This window comes from Aulonocara sp. 'chitande type north' Nkhata Bay, linkage group LG12 (assembly GCF_057382095.1).
Source record: "Aulonocara sp. 'chitande type north' Nkhata Bay isolate Kocher_YH1m ecotype deep benthic linkage group LG12, A_spYH_male_GT1.1, whole genome shotgun sequence".
NCBI classification, from domain to species: Eukaryota; Metazoa; Chordata; class Actinopteri; order Cichliformes; family Cichlidae; genus Aulonocara; species Aulonocara sp. 'chitande type north' Nkhata Bay.
Genome location: NC_141355.1, coordinates 31,924,421 through 31,947,497, shown reverse-complemented (window position 1 = coordinate 31,947,497; position 23,077 = coordinate 31,924,421). Strand labels below are relative to the sequence as shown.

General features: G+C 39.6%; 2 protein-coding genes across 6 annotated transcripts; one reads left to right on the top strand and one right to left on the bottom strand.

Moving 5' to 3' along the window:
• Positions 1-870: 870 nt before the first annotated feature.
• Positions 871-15,654, bottom strand: ppef2a (protein phosphatase with EF-hand domain 2a). 4 transcript variants are annotated; one of them, XM_086315134.1, is made up of 17 exons: positions 14,886-15,654; positions 14,730-14,738; positions 13,628-13,755; positions 13,477-13,531; positions 13,213-13,388; positions 12,925-13,039; positions 12,587-12,633; positions 11,885-12,051; positions 11,755-11,791; positions 10,909-11,058; positions 10,479-10,817; positions 9,071-9,256; positions 8,766-8,908; positions 8,066-8,172; positions 7,207-7,373; positions 6,328-6,410; positions 871-5,412 (listed from the first exon to the last, which is right to left on the bottom strand). In XM_086315134.1, exons 1-17 carry the CDS (start codon positions 14,944-14,946, stop codon positions 5,154-5,156), a joined length of 2,229 nt encoding a protein of 742 aa, XP_086171260.1. In that variant the 5' UTR covers positions 14,947-15,654; the 3' UTR covers positions 871-5,153. The 4 variants fall into 4 exon arrangements, with proteins under 4 accessions (XP_086171260.1, XP_086171256.1, XP_086171259.1 ...); XM_086315130.1 differs by lacking the exon at positions 14,886-15,654 and having other exon boundaries at positions 12,925-13,042; positions 14,730-14,824; XM_086315133.1 differs by lacking the exon at positions 14,886-15,654 and having other exon boundaries at positions 14,730-14,824.
• Positions 15,655-16,780: 1,126 nt separating this feature from the next.
• Positions 16,781-22,526, top strand: LOC147317796 (flavin reductase (NADPH)-like). Of its 2 annotated transcripts, none has more exons than XM_086315129.1 (5): positions 16,781-16,855; positions 19,635-19,802; positions 19,890-20,091; positions 20,383-20,547; positions 20,778-22,526. In XM_086315129.1, exons 2-5 carry the CDS (start codon positions 19,668-19,670, stop codon positions 20,933-20,935), a joined length of 660 nt encoding a protein of 219 aa, XP_086171255.1. In that variant the 5' UTR covers positions 16,781-16,855; positions 19,635-19,667; the 3' UTR covers positions 20,936-22,526. The 2 variants fall into 2 exon arrangements, with proteins under 2 accessions (XP_086171255.1, XP_086171254.1); XM_086315128.1 differs by lacking the exon at positions 16,781-16,855 and adding an exon at positions 18,538-19,377.
• The last annotated feature ends 551 nt before the right edge of the window (positions 22,527-23,077 follow it).

The following is a 23,077-nucleotide window of genomic DNA, read 5'->3' as shown; positions in this document are numbered from 1 at the left end:
CAGTCTCGCCAAAACTGGACACTGTTTGTGAAAAATCTCAACTTCTGCCGCAACATTCAGACGGTAGGGTCAGAGTTTTTGTGCTGGTGGTGGCGTAATGGTGTGGGGGTTTAGACAGATATATTAGGATTACTTGAAACTACACCGAAGTGTCCGTTACTAACTATTACTTAAAAGTATAGTCAACCACCTGCAAATCTGTCATGCCGACCTCACCCGTCACTACATGCTCCATCAAACTGTGAGTCTTTCTTTCACATGGTGCATTAGGCCAGAGCTCCAGAAGCTTTTCAACTGTAAGACCACCTGCAGACTGTGAACAATACTCTGGGAAAACTGGGTCTAACTGCTTTCTGCTTTGTCCCATTAGTTAGAGGGTCTCTGTGTTGGGATTGGTGGTGGTACCATTCAGTCTCAGTCTCTGGGGGAGTGGATAATGTTTTAAAATGTTTAAAATTGCGATTACAGGATAACGTCATCACTCACATGTTTTTACAGTGAAAACCAAAGTTAACCAATACTGGGCGTGACCATCCTTTAAAACAGGAGAAGCTTTTGTAGGCTCCTCTGTCCTCGAGAACTTCTACAGTTCTTCATGTGATTGGAGAAAGTGCGGACTGTACAGACTGTAAACAAGCTCCACAACCAGCTGCATGACTTTCAATCACATGTTCAGCATTTGCCACAATCGCTCATGGTGGTCAAGATCATCCCTTAAAACTACACAAGGAATATAAGCGTTGAGTGCTGAACATCTATTTCTCCCATTTTAAGATTTTACTATTCACAGTATGAACCTAATACAACGCTTCATAGGACTTTTAAAGATGCTTACACATTTAAAAAACAGAAATATATTATTCTAACGCTACGTTTGTTTTCTAATTAACAAAATATATTCCATACATTTTTATTATGAGTTATTTCTATGAAAAATCAGAATCAGAATACTTTATTGATCCCTTGTGGAAATGATGTAAATCGATCACAAAATCATTCTGTGACTCCCACCTCAGCTGATTTCTTTTCTTTCTTTCTTTTTTTTTGTACAATTTTTCCAGCCCAGAGGTGAAAGCAAACCAGTTTCCCGTTCTTTCATTTTAATGTTTACCCAGAGAACTGCTGCTCATTGGATATTTCCTCTTTTTCGTGATCATTTCCTGTAAACCGTAGTGACGGTTGTGCAGGAAAATCCCAGAAGTCACTTAAATCGCCTTTCTGCCTCACTTTCATGCTCATTTTGAACTTCTCGACGATGACTGCAGTCTTTACCTGAATGCACCGAGTTGAACAGGTGTGTCTAATTACCAGCAACATTGTGCAAAAAAGGCAAAAAACAAAACCAAATTGTCCTCCTCCAGGTAAAACGTGTACACTTTGTTTTGTGAAACTTCAGGCAGCTCTGGACCTGTTTGAAAATCCACCCACTTAAAAGAGCAGAAAGCTACAGCCCTGGCTTTAAGGGCTCAGGGAGATAATGCGAGTGAAACCACTAAAATTCACTGTTTGCTGCTGCAGCTCAACTTCAGGGTGTGTTAGCTTTTAATCCCAACATTGTTTGCTTTCCCAACTAATGACTCCTACTCTTGTGTTAATCACCTGTCTCTTAAATAGTGACCACTTTTCTTCAGTCCTGAGAAGCCGAGCAGTGCAGGAAAAGCTGTACTCTAGTCTGTTGTGCCCCCTGCTGGTGATTCTGTGAACTCAGTCAATCGTTTAAAAACTATAATATGATTTGACTATTTTTACTTTCTTGTATGCAAGTAAAAAAAATAAAGTGTATTAAATTATACAAGAACTTTATCTTAGTGGACTAGAGACATGAGACCCATCCTTTTCATTGTGTCCTTTCTATTGGTTCTTAGGAAGATAAGAAGATAAAAGATCTGGAGTGGATTCCATGTGTTGAAGTTTCATTTAGTAGCTTTTCACTGGAATCCTCAGTATGAGGACCAAGTAATGGAGGCCACCATTAGGCTGGAAAAACAAAACTAACCTAACAGGGTAAATGTAAAAATTTGAGGAGTGGCGAAATTAGCTACTTGGTAAAGTCTTAAAAAGAAGAAATAATAACTGAATTCTTTCCAGGTTTAAAATCAGCTTCACAACTCAAGAAAACTCTTGTGGAGTTAGGTATGTTATTATAAAATCGACAGTCATCTAAGGAGCCAGTTTTCAAAAAGGTGCAAACCACAAGAACAAGAAGGTCAAATTGGACTTTGCCAGAAAACATCTAGAAGAAACTGCAGAACTCTGGAAAAAACAAAAAAACAAAAAACAGTGTTTGGACAGAAGAAATCAAAGTTACCTTGTACCTTTATGATGGAAAAAGGAAAGAGGGGGAGGAGAAAAAACAGCCCATGATCCGAAGAAAAGCATGTTGTCTGTCAAACATTGTAGAGGTAATGTTATGGCATGGGCACGTATGGCTGCCAGTGGAACCAGTGGAAACTGGTGTTTACTGATAATGTGACAGCTGATAGGTATACATGGACAATAACCCAAACAATGCAGAAAATGAGATATTCTTCAATGGCAAAGTCAATCACCTGAACTCAACCCAATGAAGCTGTTTTTTCAGGTATTAAATACAAAACTGAAAGCAGAGAGACCCACAAGCAAACAGCAACTATAGGCCGAGCAGAAAGAAAATAAAGCATTTAGTAATGACAAAGGTTTCTAGAATTGCCATTGATTGCAAGGGAAATTTTGAGTTTTATGTTTGCTCTTAAATAATAAGGATGAGAAATAAATGAATAAAAAACTGCTACCTTAATTAAACAAATTAGAAACTAATTACATACCTTCAACTGCAACAACTGAACATTTTTTCCACATACGTCTTATGAAAGTAAGACATGACTCACTTTTTTTATTTACAGGAAAGGTTTTACATGGTCAACATACTAGAAAAAAAGACAGTAAAATTCACATTCACACGGACTCACTGACTCTTTTAGTTGCAATTGATAATACTCAGAAATGTGGAACAACAGATTAAACTAAAAAATACATCACGCCTTGACGGAACAAGTCCTGCACAATGTTGGATTTACTGTTAAAAAATGATCAATCATTTAAACACTACTACTATTTGGATGCTTAGCTTACCATGAAGATTGAAAACAGCTGTCCTGCTCTGTATGCTCTCTCAGGGCTCAACAGTTATCTTGAAATGCCTCTGGCCACCTGTTCATGCAGTTATTGCAATGCAAAATTAAAATGAGCTTTAATTTTAAAGGTAGTGGCGGGATTAAAAACTACATGTTTGCAATCAGCAGTCCAATCTGATGAAAATGGGTTAAAAAGCTTTCCTTAAAAAGCTTTTTCCTTTCCCGGAAGTTAAGTTTCTGATGCCATATTTGCTGTTGTAGAATTTTCCTGTAATTCAGGATTCATTTCAGGATTCACCCAGGACCATATTTCTTACTTTAATTCTCACCGATGAAATAAATTACTCCCGTCTGCAACAGGCCTAGAAATGTTTATCTTTTACACTGTATAAAAGAAACAAATGTGTTACTGATCTTCAGAAGATATCACCCACACAGATAACATCTTACATCTGCTGAAATATCAAGTCACTTATTTCTAACCCACACTGAGTCACTGCAGTGTTACAGAACAATGTTGTGTATATGTTACACTTACAATGTAAAAATGTTACTTTTGATAAAGTAACATTACACTACTTTGAATTTAACATGTTAGTAGTATTAGTAACTGGTTATTCTGTGAACATGTAGCTGTAATGATGTCATAACTTACAAAATTGTGACCATCTTCAGCTTTGGCATTACAGAGTGTGTTTTTAGGGTGAATTTAGGTGATTTTGGTTTCCTTATAGCGAGACCAGGCGAGCTGTTACTTTCCATTTCCTGTCTTTATGCTCAGCTGAGATAACATAATAAGCATAACTCCCAAATTCTCAGACTACACCTTTAAACTTCAGAAACTGGAGGTAGATATACATCCTATGAGTCAAATGAATAAAATCATGAGTTCTCCATTCTGGACGGGTTGGGGGCTCGTTTGCTGCCCGACAGGAGGAGCAATCCCACCACGCTCACAGAAAATATTATCAGTCCACGCGACATTTCAAGTGCTGCTGCTGCTAAGGCACCAGTAAGTTGCAGATATTTAAAAAAAATTCTCCAGGATTCCTCCTAGATGCAACTCCTTCTGACCTCCTGTATACATCTCAATCAACACTCTCAAAGCAAAAATCACTGACAGTCACCCCAGAGTCTTTCCCACATCTTCATGGTCTCCAATAACCTTATCCCACTGTGGTTACTGCAGCTCCCCTGTTCTTTAATAACTTGTACCGGTACACTTGATCTCCATTCCCTCCATCCTCTTCTTACTCTCCGAGACTCCTTTAGCGAGTCTGTTCTTTCCCAATCATCTGGTAACTGTTCCCCACCATCCAGACCCTGTCTCGTTCTCAGCTGGCACCACCATGAGATAACATCCATCCATATGATGTGTTACCCTATCTTCCTCCTTTTCTTGAAATACCTCTTCACTACATCCAACAAATTCATAAAAAAAATATGTAGATGATGTGAAAAATTATTTCAATAAGCTACCTCCCAAAAACCTTTGGCAAGCACTTTTTATATATTTAACACATTTCTTCATATATTTGAAGGATTCTTATTTCTGTGCTCCTTCCCATCTTTTACTCAGTTTTAACTGTTAATCATCACACGAGTAGGATCATTACATGTCCATTTTAACACATCTGGAGTGTGAGAATCTTTTTATGTTGACATGAGTCACATTTGAAGCTGTTAAACGTAAATTCAGTGAATATTAAATGCAAAAATCACCCATTTTTGCATTTAATTAAATTGTTATTTTCTATAAGATGCCTTTTGTTTTTCAGTTTTGGACTATTTTAGGAATATAAAGGAGACGTGAGTTGCTCAAGCTGCTGCGTTTTGCCCAGACTTCCACCGCTTCGAACGAGCATTCGCCGTCAAACACCCTGACCTCTAACCTCCTCCTAATCCCCTGTGATCCAGGCGGCTGTTGCTCAGCATCATCCTGCATCTTTATGTGCGTCATTAAAAGCAGCTTGCGTTGGCTGCAGCTCCCTCTCCTCCCCTCTGCTGGACGCCGAGCTATCTGTTTAACACGCTTTTTCATCAAATGTTGGGATCTCCCTCCAGCTTGGTGAGGTCGGAGGCCGTGCCCATGAACATGCTGCGTCCTCGTTCCAGCCGGCTCTTCTTGTCCGTGAGCCGAAAGGCCTCCATGAACTCGTCAATGTCTATGCTGCCGTCATGGTTGCTGTCAATTGTGACGGCCAGGTCGGAGATGGCCTCGTCGGTGATCTCCATTTTCAGGTAGACGCTCAGCAGCTTCCAGGTCTGACGGAAGTCCTGCATGCTGATGAACCCTGAGGTGGAGGAGAAGGAGGAGGAGATTAGAGGTTCAAAAAGGAGTAATAGGCAGAAACTGTTAAAGAAAAGTGTTGCTGTCTGTGTTTGCATGTGATCAGAGAGGCGGGATGAAAAGACTAGTAGATCAGTGGGTTAGTCATCGTTAGGAATCAGGCGACTGTAACCTCCTGCTGCCTGTTTCGCACACTACAGGTGGATTAACAGAGGCTAAGCTCAGCAGACGTCTCCCACAGACACATCAGAGCCCTGACACACTTTACTCCGTCTCTCAATCATCTATGTAGATTATAAAAGTTAAGTAATTCCTTTTTCCTTTGGCAGCAGTTAAAAATTAAGTTAAACATAACTAATATATAACAAATAAATCAAGAGAAAAGTGTGCAGAGTAAATATGACAAAACAATTATCTCAATAAGGTAAAAATCCAAAGCCACAATACATACAGAGACATTTTAGTTATTTAATGAAGAAAAGTATTTCTTTCATGTCTTTTGAAATTAAATCTGGCACCTGTTATATATTAATATTAGGCACATATTACTATGTAATTAGTAAATTAAATGTTTTAAGGCAAAAACTGACATTTAATTGAAGTTATATAATCACTATATTTCTGACTGAGTGCATTTGGTTGCAGCTCAGGAGGTAGAGTAGGTCATCTACTAATCAGAAAGTTGGTGGGTTGATCACTGGCTGCTCCAGTCTGCTTGCCAAATATCCTTGGGCGAGATACAAACCCCAAGTTGCTCATCCATTGGAGTGTGAATGTGTGTGATAGAAAGGACTTAAACATGTATTTTTTCTCTGTGCTGTTACTTGGGAATGATGCAAAACTGAGCAATCTAAGGGTAATATATTCCATTAGCAGATTTGCTTCTGCATCGAACAGCAATAAACAGTGGGTGTTTTACCTGAGTTGTCCGTGTCTACAATCCTGAAGATTGTCTCCAAAGTGGAGCGGTGGCGATACAACGTTTCCAGCAGACTCTGGTCAATATGCTGCAAAGACCAAAAGAAGAAAGTCTCATATTCATAAAACAACACAAATAAAGTACAAAAAGGAACATCTGCAGCATTCTGGTGATATTTTATATGCAGCATCTTTCAGATTGGTCAGAAAAATAATGTTGTTTAAGCAGCAAAACTCTGTTTGAATACAACCTGGCAACTGAAAAGATTTATTCCCACGCAGATGTTAATTTTAGGATTCTGGTAAAGATGTTCTTAGTCATCTTTAGGGAGGTTTTCACCTTTTCCCAAAAGGCAAAACAAAAACAAAGGTCAATCCTAGAGTGTTCTGAAAGAGGTCACGTTACTTAATTGACTTCTGACATTTATTGTCTCAAGTTGGTGTCAAGGGGCGTCTCATTTCCCTATTTTGTCCATCCTCGCCTCCCCTGTTTTCCTGCCTGTGACCTGGAAATCTATCTCACTGTGCCATCTTGAAGCAACTCATTCCTAACTCATTCTACTTGGGTAGACAGGAAGGTTACAAGGAAACCTGTAATCGATGATACACAGGTGTATCCTTTACAAATAATTTAAGTCAACAACACATGACAGCAGCATGACGCCACGGAATACACACCGTGCCAGGAAAAGGACACAAATCAATGTTCCTTTGTATCCATTTAACCAATTTCAAGGGTGGAAGGGCAATTTATCTTTTCTACTTCTCTACAACTCCCTGAATCTCGGTATAAAGATCCCTTTTCTAAAGTTTCTCCATATTACATTATTGCATTTTCATGTAAACATTGCTACATCAGCTAAGACAGAGCCGGTGAGTTCTTACATCTGTTTTGGATCCTGTGATGGCAAGCTCGTTGAACCACTCGTAGTAGTCTATCGTGCCTTCGCTGTTCTTGCAGGTGACCAGCTGAGAGCGAAGCATCCTCCAGGGCAGATCCAGATGCATCACACTCTCCACTGCAGAGGCCCAGTCGTTCAGAGACAGCAGACCTAATAGAGGTGAAAGGTCATACTAATTATAAGAGCGCAAAGCTCTAATCCAAGTTTGATCACTGTCTACCTTGTCTAGATTATATCTAAGAAGTATTTTGCCACACAGTTTGAAAACATTCACACTAAAATATTATACTTTGTTATTTTGTGACACATTAAAGCCCAGAAAATGTAAACAGCAGGCTTTTTCTCTGCATCAGGAAGACTGTGAGAGCTAACCAAAAGCTAACTCAGTTCTGTTTTCAAGTTTTTCCAATTCTGTGTGTAAAATAATTAATAAACTACCTTTACTTGTAGGCTGTGTTTCAAAGAGAATCAAATGTTTGCTTATCCAAAAATATGTTGAAAAGTCCAACAACATCCATCCAAGTACCTTTTTTTTCACACTATTTTGTGTTAGGCAAAGCTGTTTGTCTATTGTAAGTGAAATTAAATCCCTGAAACAGAAGTTTCTGTGAAACTCTGAAATCTTCTGAGCTAGACTTTCACCCAGCCCACACGTTGTTTTCATCCTGCACAGGGATCATTATGTTCCACACAAACACAAAGGTGTGGGCTCATATTTCTTTCCAGCAAGTGAATATCTCTTGAGAACTACATGGGAAAAAAAGAAGGAAAGATCTGCAACAAAAAGTAAAGACTGATCTGATGAGGAATGAATCAGTTTATGAAACTCAAACTACACACACCTTTGTTCTCGCTGTCAAACTTTCTGAAGGCACAGAGGAGGTCAGACTTGTGCGCAAACAGCTGCTCCCTCAGGACTCTGAGAGCTGAGCGCTCGGTTCGCCCAACACTGCAGGTGACGAACGGCAAACACAACAGCGTGGCAAACAATGGTTATCAAAGAAAGAGGCAAAAACGGTTTCTCATCAACGTCAGAAACATTTCAGGTGCTTAATTTGTGAATTTTTAAAGTTAATAATGTAGATAAGCTGTGTAGACATGCGGAAACCACTAGTTTCATAAAGCTTCCTTATTGTCTGTTTAAAGGGAGCCTATTGTACTTCCCCTTATTATCTGGCCTGTGTATTCTGTTATAATGGATGCTAGTCATATTAAATGTGGCCAAAGTCTGACATTAGAAAGTTAGTGTATCTCAGGCTTCAGTCTGCTTTAACGGGTCCATAGCAAACAGTTTTTTCTACTCTCTCTACTCTTGGCTCTGGCACACATCTCTGACTGTGGACAGAGGTCTGAAGGTCTGCTTCAGACTATGGATGAACTGAGGTTCTGCACCAAGGCCCTGCATAATCAATATAAGGATTATTTTGATCAGTGAATTATGCAAAGCTACTCTAGCCTTTTAAGACTAAACCAAGTTTGAATTAAGTGAAGAGATGATCTGATAATGAAGAATTTATCTAATGAAGTGAGTGTTAGTAGTACCTCTGTCTCACAGTGAGCTCTCTCGTCATGCTGCTGGCCTGATATTGAATCAAATAAGGCACAAGGTCAGGGCCCAGCTTCACGTAAGCCCCCCTATTGCTCCCCACGTCATAGTAATTGGAGGCAGAGAACAGAGTGAGGACCTGGGTGAATGAAAGAAAGGACAAACCTGTCACTGAAGAGGAAGGAAACACTGATGCTGATCAGGGGAGAGGTTTATGGTACATATGATACTTTAGAGTGAGGCTGATTTTGGTTTTAAAGTACTGAATTTAGACAGCGAGCTGTAGGATTACTGAGCTGACCTTACGGTTGTGGCAGAACTCATAGCCCTCCTGTTTGCACTCATGGGAGCGAATGATGAGCTGCAGATTGTGTCTGTTCAGGAAGTCCTCGGTGACATCAGGGCCCCAGTAGCAGCCTCCACCCCTCACCTCGTTGGGTATGCATCCATCCTGAGTCATCGGGTCACTCCACAGCAGGTCCAGGATCTGGTAGGACAAAGAACTCAAAGTCTTAAAGTTTCTCTACTATATTTAATAACCATTTCTAGCATTGGTGCGTAGTCCAACTTTACTGTCTGCTATTCAGTAAAAGATAAACATTAAATAAGATAAAAAATAAAACAGAAGAGTCAGAAAAAAACCTGTGGAAACACCAGCTGGGGAAAAAGCTAGCCAGTTTTTAAGAGTAGACTGAAGTCAGAGCAGAGAGATTAGTGACGTGGGGGATTACAGCCTCTGAAGTCTTACGCAGGCAACACACAGCACCTCCTGTTAGGTGAGCGTTGATTACTGTCTGTTTGTCTTTCAGGCTATAACTTGAGCAGGAGTGAGGTGAAAGGTCACGACTTCTGACAAATAGTAAGTCAGTATAAAAATATGTGAAGAGTGTGAGTTTGTGGTCAGGTTAGACTGGTGGGAATTTATTTCATTGTTTAATATACATGGGAGTAAAACTACTGAAATCTTACTACAATTTGTCACAGTTACATGCTTCACATCATACGAATTGTAATATTAGACAAAGGCAACAAGAGTAAATAGAGTAATATTTATTAAGGAAAAAAAAAAGCTATCCAAACCTACCAACCTAACATGAAAAAGTAGTTGTCCCCTAAATCTAATCTAATCTAACGTCCTCACCAGCATGACCTGCAATCAAGGAAACAAGTTTTTCAGATTGCTGTGGAGGAATTTTGGCCCACTCTTCTTTGCAGAATTTTTGAAATTCTGCCAAATTGGAAAGTTTAAGGCTATGCCAAAGCATTTCAATGTAAGTCCAGACTTTGACGAGGCCACTCTAAAACCTTCATTTTGGCAGTAATGAGGCCTGAGTGTGGCTAGTGAATGTGAAAAATGTGGTTAATCACAGTTACTTCATGATTTAATCAGGGTGGGAGTCTGGTAGATTTGGTTAGCTTTTTCTCTTCCCATCATCATTTTAAAAAAGACATATTTTTATTAAATTGGGTTTTTTTTGTCTGTTTTTTAAAAGAATTTGAAGCATGCACATGTGACAAATACACAAAGAAAGTGGATTTTGTAGTGGATTGTTTTTTTCCCCCTGTTTCAGCTGTCTCCCGTTAAACATCTGGCTTGTTTACATTTTTCTAGTTTGGGAATAATAAAACTGATTTCGTTCTAACACCGACACAAAAGACTCATTGTTTACTTAGCAGCTTCTAAGAAAACATCTCTGCTCCATACTCGCCTGTTTCCACTCATCCACGGTGTTGTCACTGCTGACAGAGTCGGTGGACAAACACAGAGATTCTTGCTCCGGTTTGTTGATCTGGGCGTTCAGAGTTGGCTCTTCCCTCCTGCTGAGCTCCAGCTGGTTCTCCATGTTCACTCTGATCCGATCCGAGAAGTCCTGCAGCGAACGATTTTGGAAGCAATATCGGGTTCCCATGGGTTTGGGATACGTGAAAGAGGCCCGGCGCTGGAAGACCCTGCTGATGGCTGCGGTGTCCACATCTGCGTCCGAGTCGATGGATATTCCCGCCAAGCTGTGGTGTCTCTTCTTCGGAGGTCTCAGAGCCGAGATGTACTGAAGGAAAACAGGAAAACACAGATTACACACATTGCAAGGATAGTGATGAGTAAATAACAGCTTTACTCATCACATGCTGGTTCCTCACAATGTGTCTGTCAACTCTGGCGAGGACGCCGAGGTCCATGGAGTCAGAGATCCCCCCGTGGAGGACCAGCACCTTCTGGTCGATCACTGTTGCTAATGGCAACCAGCTGAAAATCTTCTGCAGCAGCTTCAGGATCCTCTTCCCGTGCATCTGATGTAAAACACAATCAGCAAAAGTTACTCAGTTAGTGCTTTTTTATTTCTCTCCTTTGTTTTTGCTCTCCTTGCAGACAGAAAGTCAGTTTGCTAAGCGGTAACATGTTTGTGAAGAGTTTATAAAGTTACATTAACAAGGAGATGCTTAAAAATAATGAAATTTTCAGTTTTAGTTTACAAAAATTAAACTCCATTTGTTGATAAGATTGAATGAACCCACAGTATCTGTCTAACTTTAGCATCAAATCACAACCTTAATCATCTCAAAGTGCTTTATATATAGAAACCCAACCATCTACCGTTGGTTAATCCACCTGCAACTGGGAACAGTGGGAACAAAGAACCCTTAGACAAAACTAGTTTATTTCTGTGTGTGACTGAGATGTTGCACTGTAACTTAAGACAGCATGCAGTAAGGAAACCAGTAAGGAGGACACTTTTTGTATTCCTTCTGTCAGTCTTTGGACCAGCTCAGTCCCCCTGACTCAACAGAGACCAGATGTCACCTTCTTTAATGACCGTAAATCCTCTTAGCAACGTGGAGGAGTGACTGGTCTTATGTACATAAGACACTGGTTTAGATTGAGCTTTCCTGGGAAGGCATGGGTAAAGGTAACCACGTAAGTTTTGATTTGCTGCTGCCTAGAAAAGCAGCGATAAGGAGGTGCAGGTTTGCATGAGATGAACCTACCTTGTACTTATTCAACACCTCCTTGGTGAAGCCGTACCTAAACCATCCAGAGGAGTAAAGAAATAAAAGTTTGAATGACAACAGATGAATTTGTGTATACATACACGTGGTGTATGTTTATTAATTTCACCTGAGGTTGACTATGTGGTCCTCGTGGTTTCCTCTGTTCAGGTAGACATTACTTGGGTAAACGAGCAGGAATGCAAACAAGATGAGGAGGATCTCAATAGAGTCCCTGCCTCTGTCCACAAAGTCTCCATTAAACACATAGGGCTTCTCTAAGGACGGCATGCCGTTCTGTCACGTAAACAAGATCGAAGGAGTGCACAGTTAAAGGGACAAGCCGCAGTTTAAGTGTAAACAAATCAACCACATACAAACAAACCAAACAGTAGATTAAACCACTGATGCAAAAAAAGCTGCAGGTAAACTGAAACTAAAACCACCTGATTAACTGACAAAGAAGTTAATCAAAGAAGCACATCAAATACTCTGATTACAGCACCTCAATGCAAAACATGAAAATCATTAGATTCTCAGGAGTTTAAAATTATATATATTAATCTTTTTTAAATTATTTAACTACACAAAAACATTTTTTAAGGACATTTTTGGAAAATTATCCTTAAATTATCTTGAACATATGTAGCAGGTTTGAAGATGAAGCAGTGATAGCAATGAAAATGATGAATTTTTATTGATTTTAATAATCGTGATTTGTAAATTCCATTTTTTAAAATGGTATCTAAAGCTCATCAGATGAAAAAAATCATTATTCTGGGTTCAAAGATGGGATTAATTCAGCACATTCAAAATGTTTAAGTTTTCATACCTTATAGAAAATCAGCAGCAGGTCTTCCAGCTGTCCGTGCAAATCACCTGTAACAACAGGACAGAAGGGGCTGGCTTAAAAATGACTGGAATTTACAGCACACTTAATTTGTATCTATACTTTAATTTAAATTCTGCAACTTTAATGTTTCACTCTCTTCCACTATGAAACAATGGTTTCTGTTGGCCAGCAGAATTGACCAAAGTCCAGTTTCTTATAATAAAACAAGACTAACATTTTAACGCTTCTTTGATTTTTCATTGTCTTTACTAAATATTTCCAAATTTCATCAGTTCCATGTGCTTTACCACCACTATCAAAGAATATCTTTATCATACCACAAATCGTGATTTCTTTGCTGTGGCAGGTGGAGATACGGTTGATATTTGGCAACATGCGGAGCAGTTTCCACGTCTCCAAGAGGAGCTGAAGGACGTAGCGTGAGTGCAGCTGCTGCTGGGAGAGAAACGTGTTAGCAAGAAGGCCTCCAAAACAGAGAAAGCAAAGTCATAAGCATATAGGAAATAACTAGGACCACTGCAAATAAAGCTTTTTACATTACAATGCAGTCAATTAATGGCACGTGCTGAACTTGGATGTAGAACATTTTCTCCAAAAAGACCTACTTTCTTATTCCTGAAAGCCTCCACCAGACCGACTGCTTCCTCTACCGTCAGAGGAAAGGTGAGATGAGGTCCCGAGTAAATCTCCGGCACCTCGATGTTCTTGTAGCAGAAGTACCTCTCCCACTCTGCGTCCCGGCAGACCTCGTTCTCTCTGAAGATGTGCGAGATCAAATTTCCTGCAAGGTGGAGATGGTTCAAACTCAGAGATTTGATTTATAGAGGAAAAAAACAAAAACAAACTCAGAATAAATGCAGAAGTCTTACGTTCATTGCTCGATGGTGTGAAATTGTCCATGAGGTAGCCAAGGAAATTATAAAGCTGCACAGGAAAGAGACAAAAAGGTTGTAGTTTTTTTGTTAATTGCTTTTTATTAAACACTCAGGTCTCGACTGGTTTGTGGCAGCAGTTTCTCACCTTGATCTGGGCCTGCTCTCCAGAGTATTCGATGGACTGGAAGATGTTCCAGGTGTATCTCCGCCTCATCTCTGTGCGGGCGACGTACTGACGGTACCATCGCTGAATCAGGATGGCAGCTCTTATGGCTGAAACACAGAACACATGTGATCAAGAAAAACCTCACATTTTAATCATTTTTTTTCACATGCTACTATTGACACACACAGTATAAGAGGCGCTGCAACACAAAAATCTGCTGTTTTTAAAACCTTTTTAAAGCAAAGCAGGCAAAATTTCAAAACACTTTTGTATTATTAGACTTGACTACCAATTCTAAGACTTTTATTTCCTGATGTGCATTCAAGTTACAAGAGAAAGCTTTAAACTGACTTCTCAAATAGTGCTTGGAGGATAAACCAAGAGGCCAAACAAGGGTATTTATACTATAGCGGTACTATAGTGGATGTGGTGTCATCACCTTTAGATGGGGCTGAATTCAGCGCATTAGATACCCAGAAAATGTCTCTTTCTGAATTAGTTTAACATTGAAAAAGGTTTAATTTTAACACAAGTTAGGATCTTTTTCTCCTCTGAAACAAATATTTTTCTTCCTAACTGTAACTAAGTATTGGCACCAAAACCCAACCAAATGTGAGTTAAAGCTGGAGTTGTAGGTGTCCGATACCCTGTTCTTCCAATTATCTCAGATCCTTTTTTTTTTTTTTTTTACCTTGAAATACTCTTAAAGGACTTCAGGAACACTTTTATTTCCATTCAGATTGGAGGAACAAACAGTTTAGCTGGATAACTTGTTCCTAACTTCCCTGAACCAACACTTAGCAATGAATTTCTACAAGTAATCTAAGAGTAAAGTTACTGTTAAATTTTAAAAAAGGCATAGTGGCAGTTTTATATCTGTATGGTTGACTTTAAAACCATCATCAGAAACAGATACAGGTGTTTACTTTCTCCACTTTTCAATTAAAGCTACATCCTATCTGCAACTTTTAGTAAAAATATTTCCACCTTGACCCAGATACCAGAGGTCTGAGTTTATGTCCAACATCTGCCAAACAGAAACATCAACAAGACAAAAAAAGGTCAAGCAGATGTGGCTTACTTGTAACAGCTGCAGGCAGCAGAGAAAAAAGAAACACCAAAGGACAAACACAAAGACAACACGTAAGAGCCAGAATAAGGAAAAACAGGAAAGAGTAAAACTTTTGCAATCAGCGTGATTGGTCATCGACCATGTATGTCAGTGTATGCGTATCACCTCTTCCACTGGATGTGGTGTGTTTGTGGAGATGGTTAGACTTTGTGACGCCACATCCCATGACTGTTCCTGTTCAAAGGACCAATCAATCATCTCATCAGTGCAAAAGGATTCAGAGTACATTCGGGTAATTCATCTGCTAGATATAATACTTGAGCACATATTTACACGGGACTGCTTAAGTACTAAAGAGTTTTAGGCTTTGAAGCCACTACATTGTTCTCAGGCTGAGATAGAAGTTCATTACTCTGCTTCGTGCACGTTTTTTAATAGCTCTGCTTCTTCTTTTTTTAACTCTAAGGCACCCCTTCATTGACACTGAGAAATGCTGAGCATGGCTCAGAAGCAGCAGCAGTAGGCAGAGAGCTGGAGGACACTGAACTCGTTCAACTTTGTGGCCTTTTAATCTCATTATCCGCTGGTTGGCCTCAATCCTGCCACACAGGACTGTTTTGTCTGAATTCTACGAAGGGTTATATAAAGCAATCTATGGAAAAAAGGAGGCAGAAATACCTTCACAGCTGGAAACCATTTGGCACAAATCAGCATTGAGAATTTGGAAAAAATCTAATAAAACAATGAGCATTGAATTCTGAATGGTTTGGTTTGTTTGATTATTTCATATTGTATCACATTTCAGGAACAAATTAAAGTCTTGTTCTATGCCAAACGTGGATACAAAATTTAGTAATATATGACCATAAGAAAAGAACCAAAACTGTGATGTTTAGCATCTTTTTTCCCAGTTTGAACCTGCTTTTTAGTTAGCTGCTGTAGAAATCCATCTATACAGACTTACTCAACTATTACATCTTGAAATCCGTTGCTTACTTACGCAGTCACCTTCTTTATCCAGTCACCACTTCCCAGGTTATTTGGCTGTCAGCTTTCAGTTCATTTGAGTGTTTAAAAAGCCCTTTGCTGTGTTGCATCCTTCACCAGAATAGCAGCAAGATGTCAGTTAGACCGGTCATTGTACAGAAGCTTCATGTATGAAGCAACCCCGACCATGCAGCTCTCCTGGAATGTGGCTGAAGCTGCTTTAGTCTTTAGTCCCTTGGTGTGATCACATAATCAAAGCACAAAGCCACAAGTGGATAATCTGATCTAATGACCTGATAGGTCCAAATGGGTCTTCATGTAGGGAGATGGAAAGGTTTCAGCGGTAAACATTGGTGGCAAGAGGAGACCAAGTCTGTGTTTACATGTGAGCACCTACTGATGATATGTCTGTAGATAAAAACAAATTCAAATATTCTTCACCATTGACTTGATTTTATTTTGGATTTCACTGACCGTTTTCTTGAATACTCAACCCCCAAGCGCAACAGTTTCTTCAACTCGGATCCTTTTTTTATGATCGCTAAAATTTTGGTGTGTGGGATGTTAAATTTTTTTTAAACCTTTGAAGTGGTGACAAAACATATCTCCAAAAGTTGATTCTGTTCATCTGGACGTAGCGTCATCACTTGGATGAGTGACGAAACGTTTCGTTTTACTTACCTGGATGATTGAGTATGCATCAAGAACATAAAGGCTAAATTTATACACCATCCATACCCAACGCATAGATTTAACCTAGAATAAATAGCATCAGCATAGAGCACCGAAGAATAAATTAGTTTTTCAAAAATCATTTCTGGTTCAAATTTCTGCTGACTTTATAGCTTTTGTTTTTCACAAGAAAATATCTTAAAGTCGAAGATGTTTGATTTGGGTTTTAAAAAACCAAGCAGACGTTACATTTTAGAAGTATTTACTGCGAAATTTGTACTTGTAGTCATTGGAAATATTTACACTAACTTTCTAACTATAACTTCGACATTAGCTTTGAGGGGGTCATGTTATCTCCCTCTATATAACGTCAAAACAAAACATTTAAATCTGGGTTGAGGATAAACAATTACAACGCAGCTGAACGCTTTCGCTCTTGAACGCCTCCCTCACGGGACGCTTTCATAATGACGCAGGTGAGTGAGGAGCTAAACGTCCTTTTCTGCATGCTGCATGACAACAGACTAATAATTTGGGTTAATTTGGCTCATGGTGTTTTGCGCTAAATCTTTTTCTTCTTTTTTTGCCTCTAAATGAATAAATGAAGAAAACAAAGACATAGCAAAAGCGGAAATGCAGCTTCTGGTTTGTGTAACATTAGAGATCATAAAGGTTCAGGGTGGCAGTTATTCCCTGAGTTTCCGGTTTAATAGGCATTTAAAGACATTGAATACAAAAGCCCCGCAGTCCCAACATGTTTCTGAAAGTCACAGCCGCGTAGGCTGTTTCCCACTTTTTTTTTAGCTTTATGTAAGAGGTTATATTGCCCTGGTGCTATCAGCATGGTTGAGTCAAACATTAAAGAGTTTACAGCGTGTGGACTCTTAAAAAGTTAATCCACTGAAAAGGGCTTAAGAATAAAAGATCATAAAAGTAATCACGTGTCCCGATGTTTTTGGTAGTGTAGGTATCATTTTCTCAGCACCTGGATCGCTGTTTCTGTTGTAAGCGCCTTGAGGCGACGTTTGTTGTGATTTGGCGCTATATAAATAAAATTGAATTGAGTTGTTTGTGTCTTTGAAGACAAGGAAGCTTTTTATAACGCTGTATTGTTGTTAAGGGAGGTCAACATATCAGAATTTAATGTAGGAGCTGCTGTTTTTAGGATTGTTATTCAATTTTGGGCGTGTAGCATGATTTCATAATCCACTTCACTACTGAGCGACGGGACAAAGGCAAACTGTAGATGTGAGCTGATTAATGAACTTGTTAATTTAGCGGCGTAGGGTTAAGGTGTTTAGCAGGAGAAGCAGTGCCCCACAGCGTCATTGCAGCTACTGCAGTGGGAAACTGTTGTGGTTTATGAAAAAATTACAAAGTGACTTTAGGACTCACACACAGGCAAAACTCTACAGGCTGTTCAGTCCATTAAGCCCAACCAGTCATGGCATATGACCTGAGCCCTGTTCTGCTGGAAGTTTCTTCCTGTTAACAGGGAGTTTTTCGTTCCCACTGTCACCTACTGCTTCCTTAAAGGTTTTTTTTTTTATTATTTTTTTTATTGCTGGGCTTTCCTGTCTGTTTCTCTTTCTCTCTATAGCCATTGTTTGGCTGTTTATATATTGATTGATTGATAATACTTTATTCATCCCAAGGGAAATTGTTTTAAAGGCTGCCAGGCGATCCAGCGCCATATGTCTGTGTTAACAAGCAGTTGGAGTGGTGTACATATTAAAGTCACTGATGAATGTTTATATAGAACAGTCACTACTGATATAAAACTGTTGAATGAGGGAAAATGGTAAAATTAGAGTCTGCATGGGTGGGTCGCCTGTTTGAGCTGCAGAGTTACACAACTGCAGAGAGGCTGTGGTCCTGATCAGTCCTACTGGAGGTAATTAATAATTGTAATGGTAATAATTAGAATATAAGAGTTACTGCAGGTGTGCTTCATGCAAAAAATGCACTCTCCATTTGGAGTCGCTCATATGGATCTTGCTGCTGCATACTCGATAAAGATTTTTTTGACTTGCGACTCCTACAAAGGGTAAGCAATACACCAAAACTGGATTGCATTTGTACTGACCATTAATAGAGCCAAATGGCTGGTGTTTTTTAAAAAAAATTTTAAAGCTCTGTGAACAAATTTGTCATCTCCAGGTTTTTGTGGTGTTGATGCACTGGTGTTGGTATGAGTGTTACTTACAGTAAAATTGATGTGGACACAGTTAAAGCTAGATCACTAGATGTCTCATACCACTAACAACACATAAGCACGGGATGTAACCTAACCCCTAAAGCTCTGTGTTGTGGCCACCAGTTAAATCTTTTTTCTTTTAAATACTTCTACTTAATTTCTGAGAGAATCCAGTTATTCCATCATTTTGGGATGCCACGTGGCTTTAAAACTGAAATCACTTTTAAGTCTCAGCCTCAGGTGCAGTTATAAAAGTTGAATTCTTGAGTACAGTTCTGTTTTGTAATTGTCTCTAATGTTAAAAACCAAAGAACTAATTCTTAGTGGCAGCGGCATGGTGTTTGACGTCACCATTACCCACAAATGAAAGGACTGCCAACAATCTGAGGACAGACGGTTCACTGCAAAAATGCCTGTGTTGTCCGCAAACAGTGCTCATTTAACATAGCTTCAAGGAATCAGCTCAGAGATGCTTGTCATGATCTTCTAAACAACATCAGTTGAAATTCAGTCAACAATATTGGCTTAGTTTCTGCAGCGAGCATCTGACCAACAACCTCATCATCATCCTCTGCAGTGGAGATGATCCATTTACCCCAGTCTGGATAAAACAAAGGGAACCAATGTGCAGTTTTGTTTGACTGATAGAATGAAAGTTTTCATCTCTCTTCATCATCATATCATCGTTTTCATCCAACCAGATTTAATAATTTTTAAAAATTATGCTTTCTTTTCTTTCTCACACACATCCATGTTTCCAGGCTGGAGATGTGATTTCACAATCTTCTGCTCTGACTTCAGGTGCCAGATTGTCTTTACTGCACATTCATTTTAGCTCTTAAGAGATCAAGAATTGTAGTAATTCATTCATTCATTCATTTTTTGGGGGGTTAGTGATGCACAAGGACAAGCTGTTACATGACAAACCTAAATTTCTCTGAAAGGACATTTTTATTGCACGATAAAAGTAGTTTTATTACGCTTGTGAAAGGGGGAGGGAACTTCAGTGCTGTTAGTTTGAGCGATCAGAGCATTCACAACGTTGTGTTCTGCTTTAGTTGCAGTCTTGACTTGGCTCCAAGCGTTAGAGGATGAAGATCGCTGTGGTGGGAGCCACTGGGCAGACTGGACAGTATCTGGTCAACCAGGCCCTGCTGCAAGGCCACGTGGTCACAGCCCTCGTCAGGAACCCGGGGAAGCTCACCGTGACTCATGAGAATCTCAAGGCAATTATCTGTTTTAAGCTCTGTTACGTGCAATCAACAAAAGTAATCATGCACATTTTAACAGTCAGTCTTGTAACTGTTTTCCAGGTGGTGACGGCTGATATTTTCTCGGCAGACAGTATGAAGACTCATTTCAAAGACCAGGATGTTGTCATGTCCTGCCTCGGCTTCCCAGCCTCCTTCTTCACCGGGGTGACAGGCTACACTCGGTCCATGACTGCTATGGTCAGTGCGATGCAAGAGACCCAGGTGAACAGGATCATCACCATGACCTCCTGGTACACAGAGCGTAAGTGCATCACACAGATGTGGCCCTTTAGATTTGTTTTTTAATGTAACTGATATTTCTGAACTTGCTTTCCCAAAATGTGAAGGACAGGTGTCAAGGTTTGGCTTTGAGTCAAATGATTAAAAGCTTCTTTTTTAGCTGATTTATGAACATAGGCTACGTTGAGTCATGAGCCTGAACTGAATATGTCACTAAGAAAACGGATGGAGGCACTTTCAAAAACTTGGGCTTTGAAGGTTATTTGGCTTTTGTGGCTCAGGCTGTTCACTGTTTTTGATTTACTTTTTTCAGCAAACTCTGGAACTCAGTCATCATACCTGATCAGATTCCTCCTGCTGCCATTAATCCGAAGTGTCCTCAGCAACATGTATGAGATGGAGCAGCTTCTGCAGAAGACGGAGGACATCAACTGGACTGTGGTGCGTCCACCTGGCCTCAAGAACCTTCCGGCCACAGGTAAAAGCAGACGGATTGCATCATGGGTAGGGGGTGTCAACAGAGAATGGCGGAGCTTAATTCAGTGGAAGCTTTCTGACTTAGTGGGATCTATTTTGCCTTAGTGCATAGTCTCACTTTGCTTTGTATAATTTCTCTGAGATCAGCAAATCATGGAGTTCAAGCATGTAACTGGACAAACTGTTAGGTTTTTTACTATCTGGCTGTTGTATTCTTTTTGTCCTTTACAGCTCAAGAGTTTCTAACCCATGAGGGATACTTTGTGCCTGACAACAATGGTCAACCTCCAGGCAGCGCAGTAGGAAGAGGAGACGTGGCTCGCTTCATGCTCTCTCTGCTCAACAGCAACGCCTGGGTCAAGAAGGGAGTCGCCATCACTACTAAATAACAAAGAAGAAGCCAGGCTCTGTGCTCCAACATATTGGCTGTATCCATGCAGGGAGACATTTTTCGGGGATATTAATCTTGCAATATTTACAGTGAAGCATTCAGCGTCTGGTGCATTAAATAATTAAAGTTGTAGTCCTCAGTTTTTTAATGCAGTTGAATCTATTGTTTTGTATTTGCGTTTTACAAATTTAGTGCTTTTATTCAGTCATATAAAGCAACGATCTATAGGCACAACTCTTAATGAAGCTTTGCTTCATAAGATGGGAGTATGTTTATAGTTTATGTGGGTAAAGTATCGTGATTGATTTCTCCTATAATCAAACAGCACTATGTTTACAGCTTGGCTTAAACTTAGCTTTAATAAAATAGCAAGTCCCCCTGAAATCTAGTAAGAACAACCCATCTGAAATTGTTTTTTTTTTTAAGCCTCCAAGCATGGCAATGTATCCATTGTAAACACAGCCAGAGCTATCTTCATGGTGAGATTCCGCTGAAGCTGGAATAACTGGTCTAACTGGGGTGAAGTGCCTATTAGGAAAAAAGAGTTGCTAGTAGAAATAACTGTCTAACTGATCAATGTTATTTTATTTACTTTTTAAAAAAAAAAGTGTGTGTGTGTGTGCGCGTGCGTGCGTGCGTGTGTGTGTGTGTGTGTGTGTGTGAAAACCAGTGACTAACTGTGAGTGCCTTCCCATGCATATTGCACTGTCAGACACATGATGGCAGTGCTGTGCCACATCTAGTAGTTTTAAGTAAAGCAAAGTTACTTGACTCTTACAGGTCGTGTCCATAAAAAAAAAAAAGTAATGACAGGTTATCACCAAGTGCTCTGCATGTGTTAAAAAAAAGAAAGAAAAAAAAGTACTGTACAAGTTGTGTGAAATGAACAGTTCTGAAAAGGGTGAAGGAATATTTGTGCTAGAAGTTCAAATACAAGGAGCAAATTTAGGAAATATCAGGTTAAATGAAATCCTGAGTTGAGAATTCTTATCAGAGAAAATTATTTGTTGCTTGTATGAGTTTTAGTTGCAGAGTCGCACCCAGCGTCGTGTTTTTGAAGAAGTTGATTCCAGCGAAAGTTTTCACTACTGCTTTTTTTTTTTTTTTAAGTGAGGATGTGGCTGTGAGCTGTATGCAGGAGTAAGAGAGTGTTTCATATTCGGCCACTCACATGAGGTGGGGGTTTTTTTTGTTTTGTTTTTTTTACCTGCTTACATAAAAGCAAACTGGCAAGTTACCAGAAACCTTAAGGAAAAGAATTCCAGAGTTTCCAACCCAGTCACAAGCAATCGTTCAAATGCTTTTCATAGCTAAGCACCTGGTCCAGAATCCAGACACACCTTCTCACTCTGGTGGTTACTGTATCTTGTCCAGGCACACTTTCACATGTAGACCGGACCCACTCTACTTACCGAAGTAGAAAAAGAAAAGCCTCACTTCATTTTTTTGTTTTTGAATGATGATATAACTTCCCAGTGTCAAGTTCGTGTTAAGGTTTGTTTTTCATTTTCACATTTACCTATTAAAAGTAATTATTAACACAGTGTGACTACAATGTAAAAAAAAAAAGTAAAGAGATGTAAACCTTCTCTGTGGTATTACTCTTTTCCTCCCATCTGGCAGCTCCATCCTCAACATCCTTTGTCCAGTCTATCCACCATCGCTCCTCTCCAGATGTCTGAATCACTGACTCCACAGTCATTGGTTCTAACCATCAATCTCTTTTCAAACAACTCAACCTGAGCTGTTTCTCTGACATACTTATTTCTAATCTTGTCCATTGTGGTCACTCTCAACAAAAGCAAGAATCTTAGCATCTTCAACTATGTAAATTCACATGAGTAAAAACCTTCCTCTTGCAGATAAAAAACAAAACAGTTATCAGTACTGGAGACTGCGTTGCTGATTCAGCTGATAAATGAAAAAAACTGAGTCAGTTTGGCTCTGACTCTGTGAGAGGACGCAGATGAGGATGACATCAGCTGTTTTAATCAGATGCCACATAAAGAAAAAGGATTACATGCTCAATGTTCTAAAGCAGGGGTGGGGGAACTCAAGGGCTGGTGTCCTGCAGGTTTTAGATGTGTCCTTGATCCAACACAGCTCCTCCTCAGCATGTCTCAGTTCTCCAGAGGCCTGG

Excerpts from the sequence above, each read along its gene's own strand:
- ppef2a (XM_086315134.1), bottom strand. The coding sequence starts at position 14,946 with ATGGGATGTGGCGTCACAAAGTCTAACCATCTCCACAAACACACCACA. Across the intron at positions 8,909-9,070 it reads AGTTCTGCCACAACCGTAAG|GTCCTCACTCTGTTCTCTGC; the intron begins GTCAGCTCAGTA and ends TCATTCACCCAG. Across the intron at positions 6,411-7,206 it reads TCACAGGATCCAAAACAGAT|CATATTGACCAGAGTCTGCT; the intron begins GTAAGAACTCAC and ends TGGTCTTTGCAG.
- LOC147317796 (XM_086315129.1), top strand. The coding sequence starts at position 19,668 with ATGAAGATCGCTGTGGTGGGAGCCACTGGGCAGACTGGACAGTATCTG. Across the intron at positions 20,092-20,382 it reads GACCTCCTGGTACACAGAGC|CAAACTCTGGAACTCAGTCA; the intron begins GTAAGTGCATCA and ends TACTTTTTTCAG. Across the intron at positions 20,548-20,777 it reads CAAGAACCTTCCGGCCACAG|CTCAAGAGTTTCTAACCCAT; the intron begins GTAAAAGCAGAC and ends TGTCCTTTACAG.